Source organism: Thalassophryne amazonica, chromosome 10, assembly GCF_902500255.1.
Source record: "Thalassophryne amazonica chromosome 10, fThaAma1.1, whole genome shotgun sequence".
Classification (NCBI taxonomy): Eukaryota; Metazoa; Chordata; class Actinopteri; order Batrachoidiformes; family Batrachoididae; genus Thalassophryne; species Thalassophryne amazonica.
In genome coordinates this window covers 17131522-17158109 of record NC_047112.1, presented here as the reverse complement: position 1 = coordinate 17158109, position 26588 = coordinate 17131522, and the positions used below count along the sequence as shown (strand labels likewise).

At 42.7% G+C, this 26588-nt stretch overlaps 1 protein-coding gene across 1 annotated transcript in view; it reads right to left on the bottom strand.

Moving 5' to 3' along the window:
• The window catches only part of cp (ceruloplasmin), a 66597-nt gene that overhangs the window by 6350 nt on the left and 33659 nt on the right, over positions 1-26588 (bottom strand). The window contains exons 17-18 of the mRNA XM_034179489.1: positions 8866-8969; positions 8737-8792 (exon numbers count right to left, since the gene is read on the bottom strand). Of these exons, the coding sequence (XP_034035380.1) occupies positions 8737-8792; positions 8866-8969 (160 nt within the window). The remainder of the gene's footprint in view (positions 1-8736; positions 8793-8865; positions 8970-26588) is intronic.

Here is a 26588-nt window from a genome sequence, read left to right as displayed (position 1 = left end):
CCCGGACAAATACCACCAGTAAGGCTGCAACCACAGCTTCTTATCGTGTCAGCCGGGTTCTGGCAAAAAGAAAGAAATGTGAGTGTTTTTCTCTGCAATTCGATGAATCCACTGATACTGTGGACGTGGCTCAGCTATGTGTTTTTATTAGAATGTTTTTTGACAACATGAATGTAAAAGAACTGCTGAGCATTTTACCTTTGAAAGGGCACACGAGAGGCACAGATATGTTTCAGGTTTTTATGGAATTTGTTAATAAGAGCCAGCTGCCCCTCTACAAACTCATTTCTATAACCGAGCTGCCAGCTCGATGCCATCTTAATAATGTATTTATACAAACAATATGTCATCAAATTTCATTGCATAAGAGGCCTATTAACTGATCGAGTAGTTCTGTTGTGTTTATATACGTGTTCCTGCTTTCAGCAGCATTGTAGCTGTTTCATGTATACTAAACTTGAAGCAACTTTGTAACAGATGGCACGCAGCAACGACTCGACAGACTGGAGTCAAAGGTGGACCGCATACTACAACTACTGTGGAGGAATCAGGCTGCTGAAGAAGCTGACTGCATTGGAGATAATGCAGGCCAGACTTAAAACAACGGAGGAGCTGGACCAATTCAGCAAAATGCTGGAGGACCAGGAGTTTAGGAGGACAGTGGTAAATTATTGTTCCTAACAATTTTGCAGAAGTGGTTATTTTCATAAAAGTTGCATATTGCCATTGCACACATACTTCTTTTTACTCTGTCATAGGTGAATCTGCTGAAACAGCTATCTGGATCAATGCTGAACTCCTTTGCCAGGACGATGCTCGGCGAAATTGGGATGTGGCGGTTGTAGGCTGGCGTCAGCCTCAAAGGATGGAAAGGGAAGAAAGCCCTGCAGCCTCTCACTCTCTAGAGTTTTGAAGAGTAAGTTATCAATGTGTCTCACTGCACTGTTTTCACTGATGATGCGTTAACTGAAACACTGTGCCATGCATCAAAGAGGGTAAGTAGTTAAACTTTTATGGCATCAGCAACTCACAGGTGACTTGTACTAGCACCATGGCCACACCTAGTCATTCCCTTCAATCAAATCCCAGTCCAGTGTTGACTGTTTCAAGAGTGAAGACCGTGACCGGCTCACATGCACCCCAGCTCTTTGGAGCAATCTCTCTCTCAATCCGTTCCTCACATTCTGTATTCTCTTTCCGCAAACATCTTAAAACCTATCTGTTTGGGCTCACCTTCCCTCCATAGTGTAACTGTCACTCGGCTGTGTTGACAATGGGAATTCATTCATTCATTATTGGTTTATTTGACAGGGACAGTGCATATTAATGAACGTACAATTGTTTATAGACAGTATACACACACACACACATATATATATATATATATATATATATATATATATATATATATATATATAGGGCGCACACTTTAACGTAAATATGCCAGTTTTAGCATAATACCAATTTCCATCTGTAGTCTCCAGACATAAAATATAAAACACAGAGCATTTAACAAGCATAAAAACATTGATAATTTTACAATATAATACACTGTCATATTTTAATATAACCCAGAGCCATATAAAGGAGGAGTTATCTGTTCCGGTCAAGATGGAGGTTAAAATGCTGTTGTCTCAATATAAAGTGCAGGAAAGTACTGAGGTAGAATTCAGTTGTAGGTATGTACAGGTACAGTCAGTTTTATTATAAGATGCTGAATTAAAGTGCTTTGTCGCGATAGTAAAGTGCTCGATACAACTGCAGTATCTCTTTAAAGTGCTGGTGTGCATACGCTTACCTATGTGTTGTGTGCGTGTACATGAAAGTATATTGCTTTTGCATGTCTTTAACTCGTAATGATTACAGGTTTGGTTATCTTTCAGTCATGTTTTAAGCTGTGTCTTGAATAAAGCAAATGTGGGACTGAACCTGATTGTCGTTGGCAGAGTATTCCATGTGCTACTGCCCCTAATAGAGAGTACATTTTGAGCAAAGACAGTTTTTCAAAATTTGATCTCGCAATCACACCTAGCGGAGGATCTGGTGTTAATTTCATTGTTACTTTTCCTGTTAATATAGTTCTTCAGAGGGAGTGGGGCCAAATTGTGTAGGGACCTGTACACAGCACAACACATTTTAAATAGCATGAAATTCTCAAAACTTAAAAGCTTATATTTTTCTAAGAATGGACGGTGATGAGAAATCTGTTTTTTTTTTGTTTTGTTTTTTTGGTCCAATATTTTCATGGCTTTTTTGTACAATTGTTCTACTGGTTTCAGTACAGTTGTTCCTGCAAAGGACTATGTTGTAATGCAATACTCTATATGTGACATGAAGTGTAAGTAAGATTTGGCCGCATCTATTGTAATAAACGGTCTTATCTGTTTAAAATTAGATCGATTGAACTTTACAGTGTGATTTACCTTTTTGATATGTTTTTTGAATGAAAGATTTGGGTCTAATATCACTCAGATATTTGAATTGGTTCACAAGCACAGTTCTTCCCCTTCCAAGAAAACATGGGATCTGGCTAGCTTAATTGGTCTTTTGGTGAACATCATACATACAGTTTTTTGGTGTTCAGCAAAAGACAATTTTTATGTAGTCATTTGTGTATTTTACATAGTGCATTTGTGAGGACTACAGATATTTTGTCACTCTTTCCCTTTAGTTCAGAGCACACATCGGGGAGATAATTTCTATACAGAAAGAATAATAGAGGGGCTAATATTGAGCCTTGTGGAAGACCAACATAACTAGGGAGATACGAGGATGTGGCACCATACACAACAACACGCTGCTTTCTGTTCGAAAGATAGGATTGAAACCATTGAATAGTATCCTCTGAAAAATTAAAATATGAATTGTAAAAATTGAGATATTGAATTAAGGATTTTGCATATTAATACATGGACTGGTTGAGCACCCTTGAACTTCACTGTGCTGAGGGGACTGGCACTATAGAAGTTATTGTATAGTATTTTTATGAATGGTTTTCTTTGTTTTTTAGGCAAAGAAGGAGGATGGAAGAATTGGTTAATGCTGACTCAGATGCTGGGGTGGATGAAGCCATGGGCGACGATGTGGATGCCGATGCCATGGACCATTGTGTAGTGAATGATGACGCCATGGACGGCAGTGCCATGAGTGATGATGCCACAATTAGTCATGGGTCAGATGAGAAGTGATTCATTTTATACTGAGAACTTATGTCTCCCCCTCTGTAAGGTGCGGGGGAGACATGAAATAAGTGCCCAGTTTTCCTTGCACAACAACTTTTTTTCCTGGATGCCATGATCATCAACTCGACTGGGCTGACGCTATGTTTGTTTTGATCCACTTTTGTGATCCACCCACCATTGTGGGAACAAATCAAAAGCTGTGTTCACCACGGGGACACGTTTGGCACTATTCAGGATTATTTGATTTTTTTTTTTTTGATTTTTTTTTTACCGCTGACGAACAATGTGTAAAAAAAAAAAAAAAAAAAAAAAAAAAAAAAAAAAAAAAAAAAAAATCTGACCGATGCAACTACATTGGTCCAAACCGGTCTGGATCCGGGATTGATGTTGCTGCTTTAAAGGGTGGGCGGTGGAGACATCTTCAGTTTTTGTTTAACGTTGACCCTTCTAGTTAATTTTATACTGAGAACTTATCCATGGCTTAATGCTATTGTAACTGTAATAATACTGGATGATGTCACCTGGCTTAGTACCTGAGAGATTGGAGTGTATTTTACCTGTTTCTATGACTGTATTATTTTATGTATTTATTTATGTAAGGTAAATTATTCTATTGAAGTTTTATTGCACTGAAGTCACTGATTGAGAAAAGAAATTTCGTTTTCTAGTGTATACAATTGCACAGTGAAAATAACAATCTTTGAACCTTAGTCACGGGTCACACATCACAGATGAGAACTGATCCCTGGCTTAATCCTATTGTAATTGTAATAATACTGGAGGGCGGATGAGAACTAATCAAGTTACTGAGAACTTGTCCATGGCTTAATGCATTGCTATTGTAATAATACTTCTAAAGTAATAAACTTGCAATTTACACTCATGCAGTGTTCAGTGTTCCTTCGTGTTGGGGGACATTGCAACAACATTGCAGCAATGTTGTGTCACGACCTCCTGAGAACGTTCTAGGTTGGTTGGTTGGCAATGTTCTTGGCAACATCCCAGGAACATTCTGGAGAGTCCACAAATGAACGTTCCTACAACGTTGTGATGCAACGTTACTGCCACTTTGATGTAACGTTCAGGCAATGTTTAGGCAACGTTCCATTGTTAGCTGGGTGTGACTGCAATAAAGTCAGGCCCATACATGTCAACCTATACGGATTTTCCGAGTGTCAGAGTCATAACGGACGTACAAATAAAGTCTTACGGATATTCAGGGTTTGGTTTGCAGCGGCTCTAATGAACTGCAGCGCGACGCCACTTTGATGCGTGAGCCATTGAAGCAATGCTTTGAACCACTGGCTCGTGGTTCTTTGATTCGCTGCTCTTCAGAAGCGGTAAGTCCGCTTCTTAACTCCTCTCAAAGCCATTAAAATATCGTGAGTCGCTTTTGTGTGGATTATACAACCCCTGGCAAAAATTATGGAATCACCGGCCTCAGAGGATGTTCATTCAGTTTAATTTTGTAGAAAAAAAGCAGATCACAGAAATGACAAAACTAAAGTCATTTCAAATGGCAACTTTCTGGCTATAAGAAATCAGGAAAAAAAAATTGTGGCAATCAGTAACGGTTACTTTTTTAGACCAAGCAGAGGGAAAAAATATGGACTCACTGAGGAATAAATTATGGAATCACCCTGTAAATTTTCATCCCCAAAACTAACACCTGCATCAAATCAGATCTGCTCATTAGTCTGCATCTAAAAAGGAGTGATCACACCTTGGAGAGCTGTTGCACCAAGTGGACTGACATGAATCATGGCTCCAACACGAGAGATGTCAATTGAAACAAAGGAGAGGATTATCAAACTCTTAAAAGAGGGTAAATCATCACGCAATGTTGGAAAAGACGTTGGTTGTTCACAGTCAGCTGTGTCTAAACTCTGGACCAAATACAAACAACATGGGAAGGTTGTTAAAGGCAAACATACTGGTAGACCAAGGAAGACATCAAAGCGTCAAGACAGAAAACTTAAAGCAATATGTCTCAAAAATCGAAAATGCACAACAAAACAAATGAGGAATGAATGGGAGGAAACGAGTCAACGTCTGTGACCGAACTGTAAGAAACTGCCTAAAGGAAATGGGATTTACATACAGAAAAGCTAAACGAAAGCCATCATTAACACCTAAACAGAAAAAAACAAGGTTACAATGGGCTAAGGAAAAGCAATCGACTGTGGATGACTGGATGAAAGTCATATTCAGTGATGAATCTCAAATCTGCATTGCGCAAGGTGACGATGCTGGAACTTTTGTTTGGTGCCGTTCCAATGAGATTTATAAAGATGACTGCCTGAAGAGAACATGTAAATTTCCACAGTCATTGATGATATGGGGCTGCATGTCAGGTAAAGGCACTGGGGAGATGGCTGTCATTACATCATCAATAAATGCACAAGTTTATGTTGATATTTTTGACACTTTTCTTATCCCATCAATTGAAAGGATGTTTGGGGATGATGAAATCATTGTTCAAGATGATAATGCATCTTGCCATAGAGCAAAAACTGTGAAAACATTCCTTACACATAGGCTCAATGTCATGGCCTGCAAATAGTCCAGATCTTAATCCAATTGAAAATCTTTGCTGGAAGTTGAAGAAAATGGTCCATGACAAGGCTCCAACCTGCAAAGCTGATCTGGCAACAGCAATCAGAGAAAGTTGGAGCCAGATTGATGAAGAGTACTGTTTGTCACTCATTAAGTCCATGCCTCAGAGACTGCAAGCTGTTATAAAAGCCAGAGGTGGTGCAATAAAATACTAGTGATGTGTTGGAGCGTTCTTTTGTTTTCAATGATTCCATAATTTTTTCCTCAGAACTGAGTGATTCCATATTTTTTTCCCTCTGCTTGGTCTAAAAAAGTAACCGTTACTGACTTCCACAATTTTTTTTCTTGATTTCTTATAGTGTTTCTTAAAGCCAGAAAGTTGCCATTTGAAATGACTTTAGTTTTGTGTCATGTCTGTGATCTGCTTTTTTTTCTACAAAATTAAACAACTGAATGAACATCCTCCGAGGCCAGTGATTCCCTAATTTTTGCCAGGGGTTGTAGTCACTAACTGGGACTCTTGTCATGTTGTAGTCAAGAAACGAGAATCTTCCTCCGTTCCGTTGACACAAAATTGCCGCTTTAAATAAAATGACACCTGTAATACAGAAAATAAACTACAATCGACTAAAATGTTTTGTTTTTTTTCTTCCTAAAATGAGACGTGCTGTGTTCTTTATGAATTAAACTGATGCTGACATATAGCACAGCTCAGAAGTATGGAAAGACATTCAATGCCAAAATGTCTGAAAGGAAATGCTTTTGACAAAAACTACAGATTTTATTTATGTCCAGAGATCAAGGATCCATCATGTAGAGTTTATTATGTCCAAAGTTTAAGGATCCAGTGTCCAATTTCATATTTATTTACTTTAAGACTCAATAAAATGTTGTTCAATTCAATTTCAATTTAATCGGCTTATAAAGCGCCAAATCGCAACAAAAGCCATCTCAAGGCGCCTCACATAGAATAGTTCAACATAAAAAATTAAAATAAATAAATAAAAATTAAAATACATAATTAAAAACAGAAGTAAAAGAATAAAACAGATAAAAAATAAAAACTATTCATAAGAAAGAGAATAAAAATAGGCGTTAAGGCTTGACTTAAAAATGTCCACAGACTCCAACTGCCTCACAGTGCAGGAAGACCGTTCCACAGAGCAGGTGCACGATAAAAGAAAAAGCTGTTTCACCCGCTGACATAGAAAAGCTGTAAAGCCTACTTTTAGTACACAAAAAATTCACAAGAGGTATCGATAAGGAATCGGCTCGATAAGCGGAATCGATATCGTTAAAATCTTATCGATACCCATCCCTAATAAACACACGGGGTGAAGTCGAGGATCAATGACATGCTCATCTGCAACATAGGCACTGGCGAGGCGATTTTTCGATACACTTGATGAAGTTCTGAGGTATGTTTTATTTTGTTCATTATATTCAATTTATTTTTCATGATTTTATTTCCACTAGTGACACACAGTTCTTGTTTCTGTAAAAAATAGCTAAATTTGACACATTCAGTTCTATAAAATTCAGCTTGATGCATGAATACTAGATCTCTATTGTTTGAATTTCAGCTGTGGAGGAAATAGTAATGATCCTGACTTTAATGTCATTGTGGCAACTCATGTGGACAAAAACCCAGTTACGTGATACCGCTATGCGGTTGTGTGTACTGTAATAAAACTGATTTTAGTGCAATTTGGAGGTTATAAAGATTTTGTGCTGCAGTTGCGCACTTGGGGGGGTGTTTGTCAGGAAACTTTTCTGCAGCGCTGCTTGGCTTTGAACCTTGAACCAATCGAAGCAGTGATTCGCAGGTCGAAGCAGTGCTTCGATCTACGATTCGTGGATTGATTGCTTTATTTCGCTTTATCCTAATTTTTCCCCACTAAAACCCTGAAGAGCATATGTCTGTGAGTAATATTTAATATTTTTATGTTAAACCGACCTGTTATGGTCTTCTGAAACAGTTGATAGATGCATTTTATAACTTAAAAACAGGACCGATGCTAACGTGTTAGCATGTCTATGGCGTTTTCAATGTTAAAGTTAGCATTAAGCTGTTCGCATCAGCACGTTTGTGTTTTTTGTTTTCTGTATAATTAATGGCTCAGCGTTCGTTGTTGTAAAAGAGTCAAATTGTAATTTTTTTAATTTATTTTTAATCATATATTATAGCAACAACAATAATAGTCTACATAATAGACAATAATAATAGACTAATAATGTTACAATACAATTTTAGCAAAAGAGACAAAAAGAACGTAATGAAACCAAACACAACAGAAAAGATAAAACCATGTAACAATGAAAATTTATAAATACATATAGAAATAAATAACTGTTTCCTATGAACACCTAGTGAGTAGCCTACTCTTGTTTAGATTTTGAAACCTTGTTTCTGAAGTGTTTTTGTGTGATATGCACAATTTTCAGTATTTTGACTAATACTACCAGTCATTTACAAGCCTTGATAAACTTTTAATAAAAAAAAAAATCTGTCCATTTTTGATTATTAACATTTACTTGTACTTTTACTTTCAATACTTGAGTACATTTAGTTGTACATTATTTGTCATACTTAAGTACAATAAATACTAGATACTTTAAGACTTTTACTTGAGTAGCATTTCAATCGGTTACTTGAACTTCTACCAAAGTCATTTTTTTAGTGGGTATCTGTACTTTTACTTAAGTGTGATTTTCCGGTACTTTATACAACACTGGTAGCGCCATATCACGACAAAGTTGCCTAAAGGCATTTTACACAAGTAAGGTCTAACCTTACCAACCCCCAGAGCAAGCACACAGGCGACAGAGGTAAGGAAAAACTCACTCTAATGACAACTATTTTTTTTTTAATCTCTATTCAAGGTTTTCACAATATGAATGATTATTCAAATGGTTTCAAAAAATCCACAGTATAAACTAAGTTTTATGGCTCTTCAATGGTCACTAGTAGAAAAATATACAGCACATATAGGCTCACCTGGCCCAACTACCTCGACAGATCACTAGCGGGCCGATCAGACCGCTGTACAGATCCTAGATGGGATAAAATATGTCAGTATGCATCTCTGTGCCTCTATATGGTCTTTATATGCGTTTGTGCGTTTACCTTGCTAACGTCTACAGTAGAGTAATATGCCGACACGGAGCATTCCTCTTGCTCTGTCGTTGGGCCAGCATTTGTTGCATACCAGGTGTAGGTGTGGGTCTTACCTGAGAAATGTAACAATTAGTGTGTATGGGTTCTGAGTATGAGTTGTCAGGAAAGATGACTTTAAGCTTGCTTTCAGCTTGTTTTCATCTTGGAATATAATACGTGCCATGGAATTAATATACATGCTGTTGGATTAAACCTTCCAGGAGTAAGTGAGGTCATACCAGACTTTTCCATTGTAAATGGGGAGGCCCACGGAAGGAACTTGGTGGTGAAGACAAGGGAATATGTCTAAGAATGATTCTAACATGACAAGTATGATCAAATGAAGTAGTAATGTGTTAAAATTAAGAGTTGATTAGAAGATGTATTTTACAAATAAGTGAAATGAATGATTATATGAGTTGTTTTTCATAAAGAGTGCAGAGTCAGAGAAAAAGAGGAAGTGAAGAAGATGTCGCAAGTAGGGCAAGAAAAGCTGATGTTAAAAAACTGATCAAATGATTAAGATGTTGGTAAAAATGAAATGAATAATAAGGAATGAGAATGTTTGTATGTGATCATATTAATTGTTTTTATGTGAAAGAGAGTTGTAATGAAATGATTGAATATGATTGATGTGATTTTGAGGAAATGATTTAAAAGAATGAATTCTCAGAAAAGCTGAAGTGTTAACAGAAAAGAGGAACTTGAGAAATAAGTTACTGGTAGGGGCTGCGGGGATTTCCAGTAAAGCAGAAGGAGAAGGGAGGAGGTTTTGAGTCAACAGCGTCCCCATGGTAACCAAGATCATCTGAGGACGACAAGAGTCAAGAACATATATAACCTGTTGAAACACCAGAAAACGGGGTTATTCTTCCAGGGAGAGGTGCTGTTGGCACTACTCCCCTGCTACGAGGAGATCACAAGACTTGACCATCTTGTGAGCAGCAATTGGAATTGTGGAGTGAGAGGATTGGAGCCATAAAAGATCATTTGAGAGAGATTTCAACTCCCACTCAGGCCGTCCAGTCACGGAGTAGCAGAACAATGGAGAATAACCACTGGCCTTAAGTCTGAGTGGGGAATGTTCAATGATTTCTCTCTCAGGGAATATCACAGCATACCAGAATGGATTAGATCAACTTTTGGTTGATTGAAGACGGAATAAATTCTTATGTGGATTAACTTCCTGAAGGATTACAATATCACACAAGGATCGTGGTCAGCTAACGACTAATAGCTGATGAAGAGGAAATCAAGTTTATCGAGCTGGGGACCCTAACCTCAAAAACCTCCTTCCCTCACTCCTAGAAAAAATTGTTAAGAAGTCAATCCAGTCCCAGTCAAAGTAAGATCAGTCAGAATTATTGAATTAAAAACAAAAATCTCTGCCAATCATTATTCTAATTATACTTGAATTACTGTTGTGAAATTATCACCATATAATCTATGTTGATTATGTTATTGGCACTTGCAAAACCTGCAATAAATTTCCAAGCATGCAGTTAAAGTGTTAAGGCTCGGACATTGGATTATTGATGCTTCTTAAGGTGTAAAAGTTAAAGTTTATTGGGTGTACAACATCAAAAGGCTCTAAAAGGTTAGTCTGGTTTTTTAATGAAAATAACACATCCTGGGGACTCGCTGTATGAGTCACTAAATTTAAAATCTAGCAACATTCCAAGAGCCCTAATCCATAAGAGGAGAGCTGCCGTTAACGGGTGTGGCCGGTTCGTATCCTGGTTCCTGAGAAGGCTATTCGACCGGGGTGCGAGATCAGCTTCAGTGGGGTGGACGTCCGGATGGAGGCAGTGAGCAGCTAGACGAATCTCCTCGCCACCAGCTTGAACAGCCTTTGTGCAGCCCTGTCGGGTAATACCCGTGGAGACACGAAGGTCGGACCCCAGAGACGGAGAGCTGGTTTTTACACAAACACACTCATCGGAGGGTGAGCGCGTGCCGTGTATCTGAAAAGCGGGATCTGACATGTGGCGCCCGAACAGGGACCTGACAAAGTGTAGTCGGGTCCGAGGAAGAATCCTGGCCAAAGGAGAGTCTTTGCCATTGGGTAGGTGGAAAGCCCCTGAGTAGATCACCAAAGGAGACAGTGTTGTGGAGAGTGTCGGCTGATGGCCTGTATAGGTCCAGCAACGGCTTGAAACATATCTGTCCTCCAGAGGTGTGAAAATTTGGAGGCGACCACCAGAAGGACGAAGTAAAGACAACAGGAGTAAGTATCCCAGGGAGCTGGGATCAAGGACGAGAAGCAGATGTGTCACTGCTGGATCGTCTGAACTGGGACGAGAAGCAGACGGGGATAGCCTGCTGGATCGTCACGAAACGACGAGGAAGGGAAGCAGGCGAGGGAGCCTGCTGGATCGGATCGTCAAGAAAGCAGGTATGAGAGTATACCGTGCAAAATGGTGATCTACAAGAGAGAATAGGATCATCAACCCGTGAGGTTCCTGAGGGGAGAAGCGGGAAAAGGAGCAGCTGATTTGGAATTAACCTCTGGAATTAGCGCTGAATAGCCAAGTAGTCTGTCACTCATCCCTGACTCAAGGCGCCAAGAGAGGCTTTGAGAGGCAGACGACTCGAGACGACAAGGACCATAGCTGAAGTCAAGGAGATGACAGTGGTGGAATCGACAATCTCAGCAACCGAGAGAATAAAGAGAGGACAATCACTACGAAACAGTAAGTTTAGTATTAAGAACAAGCAGTGAAAATATGGCTGAAGGAGAGCCAGGACCCATAGCAAACCCTGAATCCGAACATGAAGGGACAAAAGAAGTGGATTTTCGGCCACACAGAGTGGTATTGTATGGACGAGGATATGATACTTGGGCAGAAACAGTTCAAAAATATGTCATAGATCAATGTGTGGAAACTGATGAAGAATGTTTCAAAGAAGACATGGCAGAAACTATACACACATTAGGGATATATTATCCAGGTAAGCATAAGGAGGGGCAGATCCTGGCCATTTTGGGGAGCCCACCAGTCCCAAAGGACAAGATGGGGACCAGAGATTGGCTTGTATGGTGGTGTAAACTTATCACAGAAGAAGAGTGGAAAAGAGGACAAATCACCACCTTAATAAGCCCCAATGAAAAGTTATGACTCCGCAGTAAAAATGACAGCTGGATTGTTGGAAATAGAGACGGTCCTGGTTGATGTTAAAGCAAAATCAGCGTCCGTATATGCAGAGTTTAAGTCCATGGCAGAACGGCTAAAAGGGTTAGGAAGAATGCTTAAGGAACAATATCCTATAATGGAAGATATGAGTGGAAGTCAGATCCTCGATAATGAAGACAAAGGCAAGATAGACTCCCAGGCCGAATCCGAACAAAGTGATGAGGAACACAAGCCAGAGGTAGGTGGAGATGAATCGATATCCCCGGGAGGTCCTAATCCTGGGGGAAATGGTCAAGAATATAAAAGCCCGGACCAGCTCCACACAAGCTTTGACCCAGAGTGGCCAAATTTGCCCTTGGGAAGTGTGAGAGGAACAACCTCAACAGTTAGAAAACAGACAGAACGCCTGGTTGAGCAGGATAAAAGACGAAGAAGCCTTCAGGGAGTGTCTGGACAGATATTCCATCAATCGCCGGAATGTGGGCCCAGAAGCTTGGGACAGCTTAAAGCTGAAGAATGTGTTGCCGAACCGAGTTACCATATTAAAGAGGAAGGGCGTTCACAGGAGATCTTTAGAAAATCTAAAGCAAAAACCCACCATGTATACACTGAATCTGACTACATGGAGGAATTGGACCCTATGCCCGAAGGAACTAAAAAAATGGTGGCCCAAGATGGAAGACGGGCATATCATTATTTTGGCAGTCCTTGGGATATAGATGGAGATAGTCTCATTGTCTTCACAAATCCCAGACTGAACACTGCCAACCGGAAATTCCGAGCAAAGCTCAAGGAGCGGGCAGGCAGAGAATACCAAGAAGAGCTTAAGACTATAAAGGGGAGAGATCTGGACGGAAGATCGATGGTGATAACAAGCGCACCACAAATGGCTTATCATGCACTCATACATGTGCCCTTTGAAAGCTACCCAGGGAGAGAAAATTTGATCGAATACATGGAGGAAATGCTGAAAACTCTGGGAACAGCTATTGATTTGGCCAAAGAACGCCAGCATCGGCGGGTGGTGATATGTGTGGACGGATTACGATCTGGACATATGACATGGGAAGAGGCAGAAAAGGTTGCCATGGCAGCCGTGAACCTACACATGCGTACCCCAGGAGCATGGGGATCAATGAGAGAAATTGTGGTGGTCACTAGCAATGAGCAGGAGCAAGATCGAGTGAGAAGGGCACTTGAAGCGGTGAACCTAGGACCAAGTAGAGCAGGTCCAAGGAAGGGTGCAGTTGGAGCAAGTGGAGTGGCAACTAGTCCCCTGCTAGTGATGCAGTCCATCCCCACGGCGACAAGTGAGAAAAGATCAGTTCATGCTGTGGGAGTGCAGCAATTAAGGATTAAAACCCCACGGCCAACATTAAAACGAGTTACAAGTGGGCTCCAGACTATCATACACCCCACAAGCTCCCAATCTCGGATGAGAGAGCCTTTCCAGGCTCCTCCACCGGATAATGGAGAAGAGGATCCTATATTCATTCCTCTACCTGTCGGAAATGCCGAAGCAACTGGGTCACCCCGAAGATCAGAACAAAACAGGGACCCACAACCACAAGACCCACGTCCTTCCCATGAATCTGATATGGATGACAATCAGGAAAGAGAGTCTGAAGAGGAGATCAATCCACAAGACTCGGAAGAGGACGAACCGCTATCTGTGGTAGGGGAAAGAGAAGTCTCATGCCCAGAACTACGAACTGGATGCTACAGAGGACGAAAGAAAGAAGTTGGGGTGTATAATGTGCGTGTAGCATCAGAGAGAATTGCAAGAGATGTCAGGGTCAACCCAGTGGAGACCCGAGATAAGCGACAAACCTATGCTCCAGAAGTTGGACAAACTGGGTATGACATCCCAGAAGAGTGGATTGAGCGACAAGATGAAAAGAAAACTCTCGAGGTAACAGCTACTGTTGGAGAGTGGGCTAATATACTAATGTGGCCCTTCTATCCTACACTGACTGCCTGTAAAGAGTTAACAAATAACTTCAGAGTCGCCTATTTAGGTGTTGCCCATGATGTGATGTTGAGAAAACTAAAAACAGCAGCTTTACGCTGGTCACGGCAAGTGTTGAGAGAAACTAATGAAGAAAATCTGGATGATGAGGGAGAAACAATTCCACCATCGTCAGGATTACAAGCGAGCCTCCCAAATCAGGACTTTCCTGCTGGATCTAGAGAGCAAAGTCTGCCAGCAATTCAAGCTGAAATTCAAGCAGACGGCAGGGAATTCCGGGAATTCAAGAAATTAAAGATGCTGGTGAGAGAGAAAGAACCAAATGAGGACCTAAAGGACTATTTGAAAGAAGTGTGGCCCCTTATTGACAGAGCTTCTAACAGCGAAGAGGGTAAATCTATGTGGCTGGCCCAAGTTACCAGTCAACCCATCAGTCGGGGTGAACCAGCACGAAACCATTATGCCAGGTTAGTGTTGGAAGATCCCAATGATGAAGATTCCCATATTGCTCGAGCTAAAGCTGGACTAGACAAAGGTCAAACATTAGTTCAAGTGTGGCATGGGCTAAAACAGACAATTTTGCCACAACGCTATGTTAGGGCACTGAGAGAGGTCACTAAGGGAAGAAGAGGGGAGATAACCTTTGTGAAAATGCCCATAGATGGCACTACAGTCCCACAAATGGACGCGGTGGTGAAGAGCTGGGATCTGGAGCAGCAGTTCTATGAGGAAAAGAGGAAGAAGGAGAGCACACCGAGATCAGGACAAAAACCGGTGGGAGTGGAGAAAAGAAATTCAGTGCCAAAACCACCACCTCCTCAGCCACATCAAACACCACAGAGGAATAATCAAAGGCCTCCAGGTGGACAATGGAGCTCTCGGCCGAGAGGTCCACCACCTCCACCATCACAATCGCGACCTACACCTGCACCTCGTAGTGGTGGCTATCTCCCTAAAGAGGAGCACGACAAATTAACTCCAGAACAAAGGAAAACCCTCCAGGAAGTCCGCCAAGCCTCAGCGGCGGCTGGAGGGCAGAAGAAGTAATGGCTTCGGAGGCGCGGGTCACGCTAGACCATGCCTACTGGGAGGGGGACAATATCTACACTGATGTGGATGGAGAACCATACCTGGTGGACACGGGAGCAGAGATGTCCATGACCCGCAGAAGCCTCGAGACCAAGGGATACCTACTGATCCAGTATGCAAATGCGGCAACGGAGAAAAGACCATTTGGAATATGGAAAGGGGTAGTTTGGATAAAAGGCCCCTTTAATTTGATAACAGTCAAGGATTTGAGAGAATTGCATCGGCCCAAAAGGCTTCGAAATCTAGTAAGACGACGAGTGAAAAAATTACAGGCAAAAGTTGTACGAATGGATAGGACTCCAATTGGAAAGAGTCCGGTAAGCTGGTACAAAGAAGTGGATGTACCAGCTGTCACAGAAGAAAAGATTGAAGAAAGTGATTTCTCTGAAGCAGGGAAAGAAAAATTGAGGGAAATTATCTCCGAAGCTAAAGTAGCACGATTTAAAAATGATTGTGGAGATTTGGGGGCCAAATACATTCATGTCATCGAAGGAGGAGTACATCCACCGGTGCGACAATATCCCTTGAACCCTGGAGCGGTTGAGGAAATGGATACAATAGTAAAAGAATTGGAAGCTTTGGGGATCATTCGAGTGGAATTGAATCCAATCACTAACAGCCCCATCCAAGCAGTTAAGAAGCCAGAGTCGGCAGGAGGAGGCTGGAGACCAGTAATCAACTTCAAGGCTCTCAATCGACGAACAATAGCCAATAGAGCGAGTTTGATAAATCCCCAAGGAGCAATGAAAACGCTCCAAATTAAGAGATACAAATCATGCATTGATCTGGCAAATGGATTCTTTTCCCTGCGATTAGCAAAACAGTCACAAGGGAAAACAGCATTCACACATAAAGGGAAAAGTTATGTGTGGCAACGACTCCCGCAGGGATACAGAAATTCACCAAATGTGTTCCAAGCAGCAGTAATGGAAATATTAAAAGATCTGGGAGTAACAGTCTATATCGATGATGTGTTTATCGCAGATGATGATGAAAATGAACACCTAATGCGGCTGCAAAAGGTGATTCAGAAGCTCACAGAAGCTGGATTAAAACTCAACCTGAAGAAATGTCAGTTTGGACAATTCAAGGTTAACTATTTGGGATTCCAGGTATCGTCAGACCTGGGACTCTCAGAAGTATACTGAGAAAAATTGAGTCAGATTAAACCACCGCAATCTGAGAATGACCTACAGAAAATATTGGGATTATGTAACTATGTGAGAGATCACGTTCCACACTATCAGAGATACGCAAAGCCCCTTTATGCTCGTCTCAAGAAGAAACCTAATGGAAAAGAGCAAAAGCAATGGATTTGGACAGCTACAGATCAGGATTGCTTGGAAAAGCTAAAGAAAGCCATTCAAGACGCAGTTAGGCTGGAGCCGCATAGTCTGACTATTCGTCTGCTAGCCGAAATAAGCTGTGAAGAAGAGGATTCGGTGGTAAAAGTGAGCAACGAAGGAGGGGGTATGGTAACTTTGTGGCGCTATACTCTGTCTTCGATTGAGAGAAAATATCCACCGGAAGAAAAAGAACTGGCAGTCCTGGCTAGATATTGGAGTGCGTTAAAAGAACTTGCACAAGGTCAGGGAATAAAAGTTATCACTCAAAGCCAAGTCCACCGGTTCCTAAGGAAAGGAACTATTGAGAGTACTAAAGCCACAAATGCCAGATGGGGAAGGTGGGAGGACATCCTGCTAGACCCTGAGCTGGAAATTGGGCCAAAACAGTCGGCGACAAAAAAGTTGCCGAAGGAGAGGCAACTCCCTATGGAGCCATATGACTGGACTATGTACACTGATGGGTCAAAGAAGGGTACAGACAATATAGCTTATTGGGGCTATATTCTGAAGTATCAAGATAAGGAGAAATATCGTCAAAAAGGTCAAACGCCAGGGAGTGCCCAAGCCGGAGAAGTTACAGCAATACTGGAAGGACTCTTGGAGTTAAACAAGAGGAGAGTAAAAAGGGCTAAAGTGGTTACAGACAGTCATTACTGCACACAAGCCCTGAAAGAGGACTTATCCATTTGGGAAGAAAATGGATTCGAGGGAGCTAAGGGGAAGCCTGTAGCTCATATGGATTTGTGGAGGAAAATAGCTGAGTTGAGGCTAACAATGGACTTAGATGTGGTACATCAGAAGGCCCATGTAAAAGAAGGAGCACATTGGAGCGGGAACGAAGAAGTGGACCGTTATGTGCAGCTGAGAAAAGTCGTCATTGTCGGGATCGAGAAGTGGGAACAGACACCCAAGGGAAGGGTAGTTCCAAAAGAGTCCGTGAAAGAAGTGGTGCTGGCCGTACATGAAGCGCTTGGCTATGCAGGCACCATTCCCACATGGAAGGAGCTGGAGAAGCTGCAACTTTGGATTCCGAGAAACCAAGTCTGCCGAGTCCTCAAAGACTGTGAAGTATGTGGTCGATACTATGCAGGACGACGAGGACAAAGGGTGGATGGTTTCACCATAAAGAGTACTGTTCCATGGCAATCAGTATGCATGGATGTTGCTGGGCCCATGGGGGTGACAGGTAAGAAAGGAGAAAAGTATCTGTTGGTGCTTGTGGACTCTATGTCGGGCTATGTGACTGTTAAGCCTGTGAGAAAAGCCAACGGCAGCAGTGTGATCAGCATGTTGGATCAAGTGTGTTCAAATCTGGGGATACCTAGGGAGCTGAGAACGGACAATGGGACACATTTCCGTAATGCTCAGGTCGACCAGTGGTGCCAGGAAAATGGAGTAATGAGAATTTACTCGCCCCCATACACCCCTCAAGCAAATGGAGTTGTGGAAAGGGCTATTGGACTGGTGAAAAACTGGACTGGGAAGAATGCTAACACGAGGGAATGGAGTACTAAGGCCCTGGAAATTGGACAGGCCCTGAATGACCGCCATCGTGCCGGCAGGCCCACCCCTTCGCAAGAACTGAACCAACACCCATTTTCAACACCGGAAGTGGGGCGGAGTCAGACTAAAAGGGACGGAGAACAAGAACCAAAGATCCCATTTAAGGTTGGGCAGAAGGTGTGGGTGAGAGCTCGAGATCACCTAACCAACACTGCTGTTAAACCTAAGTATGAGACCACAGATACAGTAGTGAAGATACTGGACAGCAACACAGTAGAATTGAAGAAGAAGGGAATCCAAGGAGTGGAGCAGCTGAAGCCAACTCCTAACTAGACGAAACCAGGAGCTAAACATGGCCAAAAACACCCAAGATCTTCCACCCTTCATCAGAATGGCCACTGTCAATGGGGTGGTTGTCTTAAGAAGAACAAAAAATGACCTCTGGGCAGGCAGAGCCCTGAGGAAACTATATCATGCAAAGAAAGGATTTTTATCTCATGAAAAGGAGATATTACAGTGGAAAAAAGTTGATAATCACTGTGTGATTTGCCGCAAAGACGTACCGCTGACGGTCCAGTGGTCGGGACCTGGGATTAGAAAACCCCCAATTCCAAGTGGGGCAAAACATGAGTTCAAGCAAATACTTCACAAGCCGGTGAAGGTTTTGGATGCACTAGTATGTGGGTTATGCCGACCATCCCAGTTGCCAAGAATGATCTTTTACACCCAGTGGGACATACGTGGAGACAATGTGGATATGCAGGTGTGCTCATGCTATTGGAATGGACATGCGATCGAGTATTGCCTGGTGTGTAAAGCAAGAACTCATATGGGAAGACTACTGCATGTGGCAAGAGCAGAAGGATGGCAAGTGAGAAGGTTTTTGGACCCCCTGAGGACCTTTCACACCGATGAAGCCTGTTGGGCTAATCCTGCAGCAACAGTTGCACTTGATCAAGCTAAAGGGAATCAAGGCAGCGGTGACGTGAGTCCAACGGCACCAAGTGTCTATTTCATGTTGGAAACAACTAGAGCAGGAGGAAGTGACCAAGCTGCAGGAGGTGGTGAGCGAAAGCCGTCTTTGTTGCATGAAGCTATACATCAAAGTTGGTCCCATGGTTCAGAGTATGGGCAAACTTATGACCCTCCAATAGACACAGTGCAAATTCCACTGGTGTTCAGAGTGTATAGAGATCCGGAGCGACCCGGATATACAGACATGATGGGAGGACTGACAGATGATCAACAGCAAAAAGCCCAAGAAGAAGGATGGATCGGCCCTTGGGAACTGACAATTTGGGCCAAATTGATAGAAGAAGTTCTAAAAAACCCAGAAATTCCACTGGAAGATGCAGAAGAGGTGCCACAAGAAAAAGGGGGCAGAGAAACCCTCATGTATTATTTTACCACTGGACTAGACGCCTGGGGAAATAAAGCGGCAAAACCGAAGAAGAAGTCAGCCGAGTACCACGTGACACCCGAAGAATGGGTGAGAAAGAGGAGGATACAATCTTTGGGGGGAGTGGCTAGCAGAGCGGACACTCCTAGTAGGCCGGACCAAACACTTAAGGTGTGGCTCACAGTGCTGATGGTGTTGGTCCCATATGTGGGGGTTTACTCTGTCAGGGCACATGTTGACCTCCTGGAGGAACAGCAGCAGTCGTTACACCAACCGACTCAAGGTGAGGAAAAATCAGGAAAGCCTCAGAGTCGCTGGATGTTTCCCTCCATTTTCCGCGGGATAAGGAAGAAGTAAAAAGAAGCGGCTGTTTGCAAAATGTCGCAAGGACCAGATGTAAATAGAGTACCCATTATTAATAATCGAGGAAGACTTGGACCCTATATACAATGTGGCCTTGGTGCTGAGAAACTATACTTAAATTGGCCAGAAAAAGATTTTGATGAAGAAGATTGGGAACTAGCATCTAACGGATACTATGTCTCAAATTATGAATATAAAAGAGATGCCGACTTAACAGAGACAACAGGACAAAAATTACTTGCTGAACGAGTGCTTAGTGAGGAAAGTCTGCGGCATTGGTACATAATAGGACGCCGAAGAATACCCCAATCGGTTCCAAGATGTCCAGATACCTACCCCTGGATATTAAATGTGGTTTACCTACAACTCAAAGACCTGAGATTCACATTGAGATGGGGGATTAATTACGTTGAGCCACTCCAAGGAGTCTATGTTGAAATATACCTTAACCAGTGCTTGATCTGGACAACGAGCCCCAACATGCGACGTCAAATGTACAGACGACTGCAAGACCCAAGATATCACGTTTTAGATAACCAGACATTAAATTTGAGAGTTATCGATCAACCACGGGCCTGTGTGAGCTGCCTACCCCCAACCATACCAACAATTTTTGTAAATCAAGACTTCTTCTACCTGTACAAAAAAGGAGTCTGGAACTGTTGTCAAGCAAGAAAAATTCAGCTTCAAATTGAGCCTAAGGATCAAGAAGAGAAGCCTATAGTTCCCCTTTATCTAGCCTTATCACAGACCAGGTATTCTGGAAAACAGTTTTGGCAGCATTGGCAAGATCTATGGAACTATGTACCCCACATCAGGTACAGAGGATCCCTGAGGGACCCCTCCCTAAACCTGACAGAATAATTGTTACGATGTGGAAGTGGGCGTGGAAAGGAATGGATTCAGAACTTAAGCACCCATCTCCCATCTACACTCATCTCTTTAAGAGACAACGACTATTCCCTATGGTGGTGCATCTTGGCAGAAAGAGGAGGAGACCGATGGCGGAGTGACAACTCACTCTGAATCATGCTCCGGACCTTCAAACTGGATGAAAATAATGTAAATAGTCTACGATCCGGGCATGGAGGACTTACACCAAACTTGGAATTACCCTACAAGAAAATATGTTTAAACTGGCCACAAAAGGATTACAAAGAAAAAGGATGGTTGCTGGGAACAGGAGGATACTTTGTAGATAATGATTCATATAAAAGGACTGCTGACCTTGCAGAGCCTGGAATATACACTCCTCTGGAAGCTATCGTGAACAAAGTTGGACAACACTGGTGTTGCCCTGGGGTCGGATGGAAGTTTTACCCAATTCCCCGGTGTCCAGACTCATACCCCTGCATCTTGAACGTAGTGCATGTACAGAGAAGGGGCTACAGGTTTAAAATAAGGTGGGGACCTAATTATGTTGATCCATTACAGGGAATGTATGTGGATATTTGGCTTGGATCTTTCCAGATCTGGACCAGTAGTCCCTATATGTTTAAAAGACTTCAACTACAAGAGGCACGTTCAACTTTCTGTCTGATTGAGAACCAAACTTTGCCAATATGCAAGACGGTACAGTACCTTGACATCGAGAAAGGCGGAAGACTCCCACCTATTAGAAGTGGATGGCGAACCAGAGTACTAGTGGGGCTTTGGCAACCCCCAAGGGCTATACCGATATGACTTAGCATAAAGTCGGGAAGAGGACTATTCCGGAGATCGACTCCTCTGTACTCTGTGATGGTGCAGTATGTCTACAGTGGAACGGCATATTGGGACGCCTATGAGGATATCTTGCACCTACGTAGAGAATTGAATCCTGCATCTTCACAGTGTTTCTACACACCCCAGGGACCACCGCCTGAAATGAAGGAGGTGACAGTCGTCACTTGGAAATGGGCGTGGCGAGGACTAGATATTAGACTCCCATGGCCATCTCCCTTGTTAGTCACCCTTCTTCAGCAACGAGCATCAAGCGTCTCTGTTGGGAGCACGAGACAAACAACAGCACCTAAGATCATCTATCTCCGAGATGGAAGAACCACGGGAAGACAGCGTGATCACCACGCAACCTCAAAGAACCAACGAAAGACCAAGAGAAGAGGAGTTTGGCATAGAAATGCCACTACTGCAACGACCCGAAAAGATGGAGCCGCTGCCACCAGTACCAAGTGAATTCTACTACAAAAATGTTGGAAGAAAGCAGCAGCAACAAAGCCAGCCGCGAAAGAAAAAGTGCCTCCAATGTTGGAGTTGGATGGCCAGAATTACAGCATTATTAGTCGGCGTTGCTGTACTTCTAGCTATCCTGTACTACTATGGTAGTACGCCCTGGACCTTAACCCATATCAGGGTCCAGTACGCAACAACTAAAACGTTCCAACAGACATGATGGGGAGTTGAATCAAGAAACATCTACATGATATGGGACCAGAATTCTACAGAGAAATGGACAAAGATGAAGAACCTAACCCAGCAGATGCTAAAGAATGAGTGGCTGCAATACTTGAACGACAGTGGGGAATTTCCAACCGTCACCACCAATTACAACCTGACCACCGGAGCAGACATGCTTCAAAACCTACAAGTGAGGGATCAAGAGATTATCGTGGCAACCATCTTACGGTTAAAACAAAGAGAGCGAAGAGAAGTAGGCTGCACTTGGATAAGACCTGAACCCGGCGAGCCAGCCTGGTATTGCTCATGGGGATGCAGAGTACTGCTGGGCTATCGAGCAGGATATTGGGAGAAAGAAGCTGTTTTTCCAGCATCACCAAGACATGATGTTTTCAGAATGATAATGCCTACCTGGAAACATTGGGGCAATTATAACCTCACCCGTGACAACACCCGCAGAAAAGTGCCGAAAGTGGATACTACATCCACAATAGTCCCTCCGTTGAACGACACTACCGGTATGGTAGCAGGGATACCATATTCCAAACCAACCGCCATCTCACCAGTAGCATCGGTGGGATCCACAAAGATATCACCAACACAGGGAAAAACCAAACCACTCCCTACATCGCCAACACAAGATACCCAGCAAGTATTAGAAACAAAAGTTAAAAGTATTGTTAACGCGGCTAAAAAAAGATGGAAGAAGATTCATGATTATTGTGTAAAAGAAAAAGTAGCAAAATTAGATAGATGTTATTGGAATCGACCTATTGGGTGTAAATCTCAAAATTACATGGTGCTTGCACCAGTCACCGATTTGATAGACAGGATTACTTGGAAACAAAAACAGGAGGCAAAACATGATGAATGGCTTAACGACACCTTTCCGTGGGTCTGGAGCGTTCCACTGATATATTTTGAGGGGAATTTTCCAAAGGGATACACGTGGACTGGGCATAGTTTTCGGGGTCCACATAAAGCAAACTTCTATGTGCAAAAACTACCAAAGCCTGATGAGCTAAGGTCAGTACCTCAGGAAGATTTTAGCAAAATTGATCAGTGCGTGGCGAATAGAATTTATGAAAGCTTACATGAGACAGAATACCATAATAATTTGGCTGAAGGTTCTGGTAAATCCCCCCGATGTCCCATAGACCAAATTAAGACAGGGAATTGGCTAAGATGGGTATATAACTGTACACAGTTGTTACAGATTCCAACCATTATGGGGACCCTTCAAGCATGGCAGGAAGGAGTTAGACGTAGTAAGGACGTCACCTGGTGGGGAATGGAGAAATATGAAGTTGAAGATTGGGTATTCGCCTGTTTGGATCAAAGTAATAATTATTGGGTTAAATATCAATACATCGCCACGGTCTACTCCAGAGACAGAGATACTTGGTCCAGTGTACTCTGGAGACCAAACCCTTATGTTACACCAGACCCTGGAAAATGATTTGTAATACACATAATACCACATGCACGATAAGCCTTGCCCGCCAAAATTGTAGAAATGTTCCTGGCTGGGAAGAATATTGTGACGCTTACTATGACGGCGAGTATGACACTTACGGCCATCAAACAGTTTGGGAGAAGAACAGTGCTGGTGTATGGATAAGAGCTTTTCCACCCAACGTTGGATGTGCCAAGGCTGTCCTGGGACATGGAATGTCGAAAAGGAAGCAGGTCCTAGGCCACATAGTGCCATTTGTTGGTGATGCTTTGATAATGCTTGAGGAAGGATATGCCTTCAAGAAAAGTCTATGCGAAGGACGAGAAATTGTCGGTTACGAATGGTTGGGACCCAATCGGATTTACAATAATGGTACGTGTGAATCGCCTGCAGAACATTGGTTGAGCTGCGGAAAAGGAAGAGGTCGGCATGAATGTTCTTGGTGGGAAAGAACGCAAATAATAGCTGGAGGAATAATCACCACTTTCGCTGCAGAGACCGGAGAAGTCATTAAAGAAGGTCTCGAAGTGGTGACTGGTTGGATTGGACATTTGTTTGGATATCTTTGGCCCTATCTGTTAATCATAATAGGACTTATTATTGCTGCAGTGATTGGATATGTTTTGTTAAAAGGAAGTTTCGCAGCCGCCCTGCGCTTGTGTGGGAGGAGCACACAATGCAGTGATATGGAGCCCCTCCTCCGTTAGGGGAGGAGCGATGAAGCCTACAAAGCCCGATGCAGAGACACGCCCTGTTCATTCTAACTTGGGGGAGTGAAGGAAGAAGAAGCATCTACATAACAGCGTACAAACTTAAGGAGATAAGTAAAAAGAATAAGAGAGCACAATGTCCAACAATACTGGTGGCGTAAATGACACCATCTTCAAAGTGAGTAGAGTGGAGTTTATTGCACTACTGTTAGTATGGCTGCTATACTGCTGTGTCGGCGGTTGGGACTTACGACAACCACTGCGAATAGTAACGCTACTACATGGATGTGTCAGATTGGCGATCATCAATCTGCACTACGGTCAGAGTGACTTAGGGTCGTCTCTATTCATCACTCACGTCCTCGGTCGCTTTACTCTCCAGTTTGACTGTTGGGGAATATGGCAGTACACATCAATTACAATTTGGATGGTGATAGATATGACAGCAATCTTTTACGCCCCGGCAGTGATAGCTGACATTGTGTGCGAAGCTGTGATGGCCTTGACCCTATTGGTGTACATAGCTACGTTAACTGGAGCCGTACAACGCAGGAAACCCTGGCTCTACAAACTTGGACTTATAATTTGGGCCTTAGGATGGGGAATGTTATCAGCTTTATACTGGCTGTCCATGGTTAGTCAACTACGCCTGCTGTTATGGTTTACGACCTATGATGCTTGCGTCCCGCGTACGGCTCCTTCAGCTACAGCGGGAATGGTAACGTCACCACAGTCCCACTCTCCTACAGTGATCAAGAGGCGGCTCTGGCGTACATCTGAATAATCCCGACGAACACTTTTGCTTGCTTGCAATATAATAGTTAAAAGACTAATGTTTCCTCTTGCACTATAGGGGGATATAAGATGTATTCATTGTCAAGCCACCCTGGAACAAGCGTTCTACTTCTGGGAGATAACACCGACTCTATGGTGCCCGACGTGTTATGCCAACAACTTCCCTGTTCAAGTGGCATGGGGAATAGTGGGACGGAAGGATACTTCTTTTCTGCCCCAGGTACCATCAGAAGTGTACTTAAAAATTGTGATCAAGGCAGACATGATCTGGCATTCTCTCTTGATTGATCAAATACGAGCTGACACTATAGTGTCTCCAGAGGGATATATGTATTGCCCCGTGTTTACCAAAATGTGGATGTATCCTACGGGAATAAGATTCTCCACAGCTCATCTTGCCAATGGCTGGATCGTGGCTATTGGTCCTTCATTACCACCAGTTCCACGTTCACCTCCACAGCGCACTACGGAGGTTGGGGTGCAAACCGAGGAAATGAACTGGTGTTTGGAGGCCCTCACGCAGGTGTTCCTGGATGAACACCTTCAACAGCCCGAGCCTGAGGATATTCTCGCTGAAGCTTCACCTCGAACGAAGGATACATCACCGCGGGCATCTACACCAGTTACATCGTGTTATACACCCGTCACCCCCACGTCACCATGCGCACCATAGTTCCCTGACGGATTATCATCTCAGGAATATGAGGCAAATCCGCCTCCATTGGGATTACCATCACAATCACCACTACTGGACGAGCAGCCTTCTGACGGCGACGGCAATCTACAGGTGGGCGGAGAGGAGTACGTGGTGCTGGATGAGTGTCGTTCAACTCCAGCTCCTCCTGTTCTGTCTCCAATGGTGGATGAAAAAGAAGTGCTCACCCTTCACCCTGTCAACAATGACAAAGATGTTTTTATGGAGGTATAGAGAGATCGGCGGAGCTTCAAGTCATGGAGGGGGTGTCAGGAAAGATGACTTTAAGCTTGCTTTCAGCTTGTTTTCATCTTGGGATGTAATACGTGCCATGGAATTAATATACATGCTGTTGAATTAAACTGCACAGTGTTTGGTACCTTCCAGGAGTAAGTGAGGTCATACCGGACTTTTCCATTGTAAATGGGGAGGCCCACAGAATGAACTTGGTGGTGAAGACGAGGGAATATGTCTAAGAATGATTCTAACATGACAAGTATGATCAAATGAAGTAGTAATGTGTTAAAATTAAGAGTTGATTAGAAGATGTATTTTACAAATAAGTGAAATGAATGATTATATGAGTTGTTTTTCATAAAGAGTGCAGAGTCAGAGAAAAAGAGGAAGTGAAGAAGATGTCGCAAGTAGGGCAAGAAAAGCTGATGTTAAACAACTGATCAAATGATTAAGATGTTGGTAAAAATGAAATGAATAATAAGGAATGAGAATGTTTGTATATGATCATATGAATTGTTTTTATGTGAAAGAGAGTTGTAATGAAATGATTGAATATGATTGATGTGATTTTGAAGAAATGATTTAAAAGAATGAATTCTCA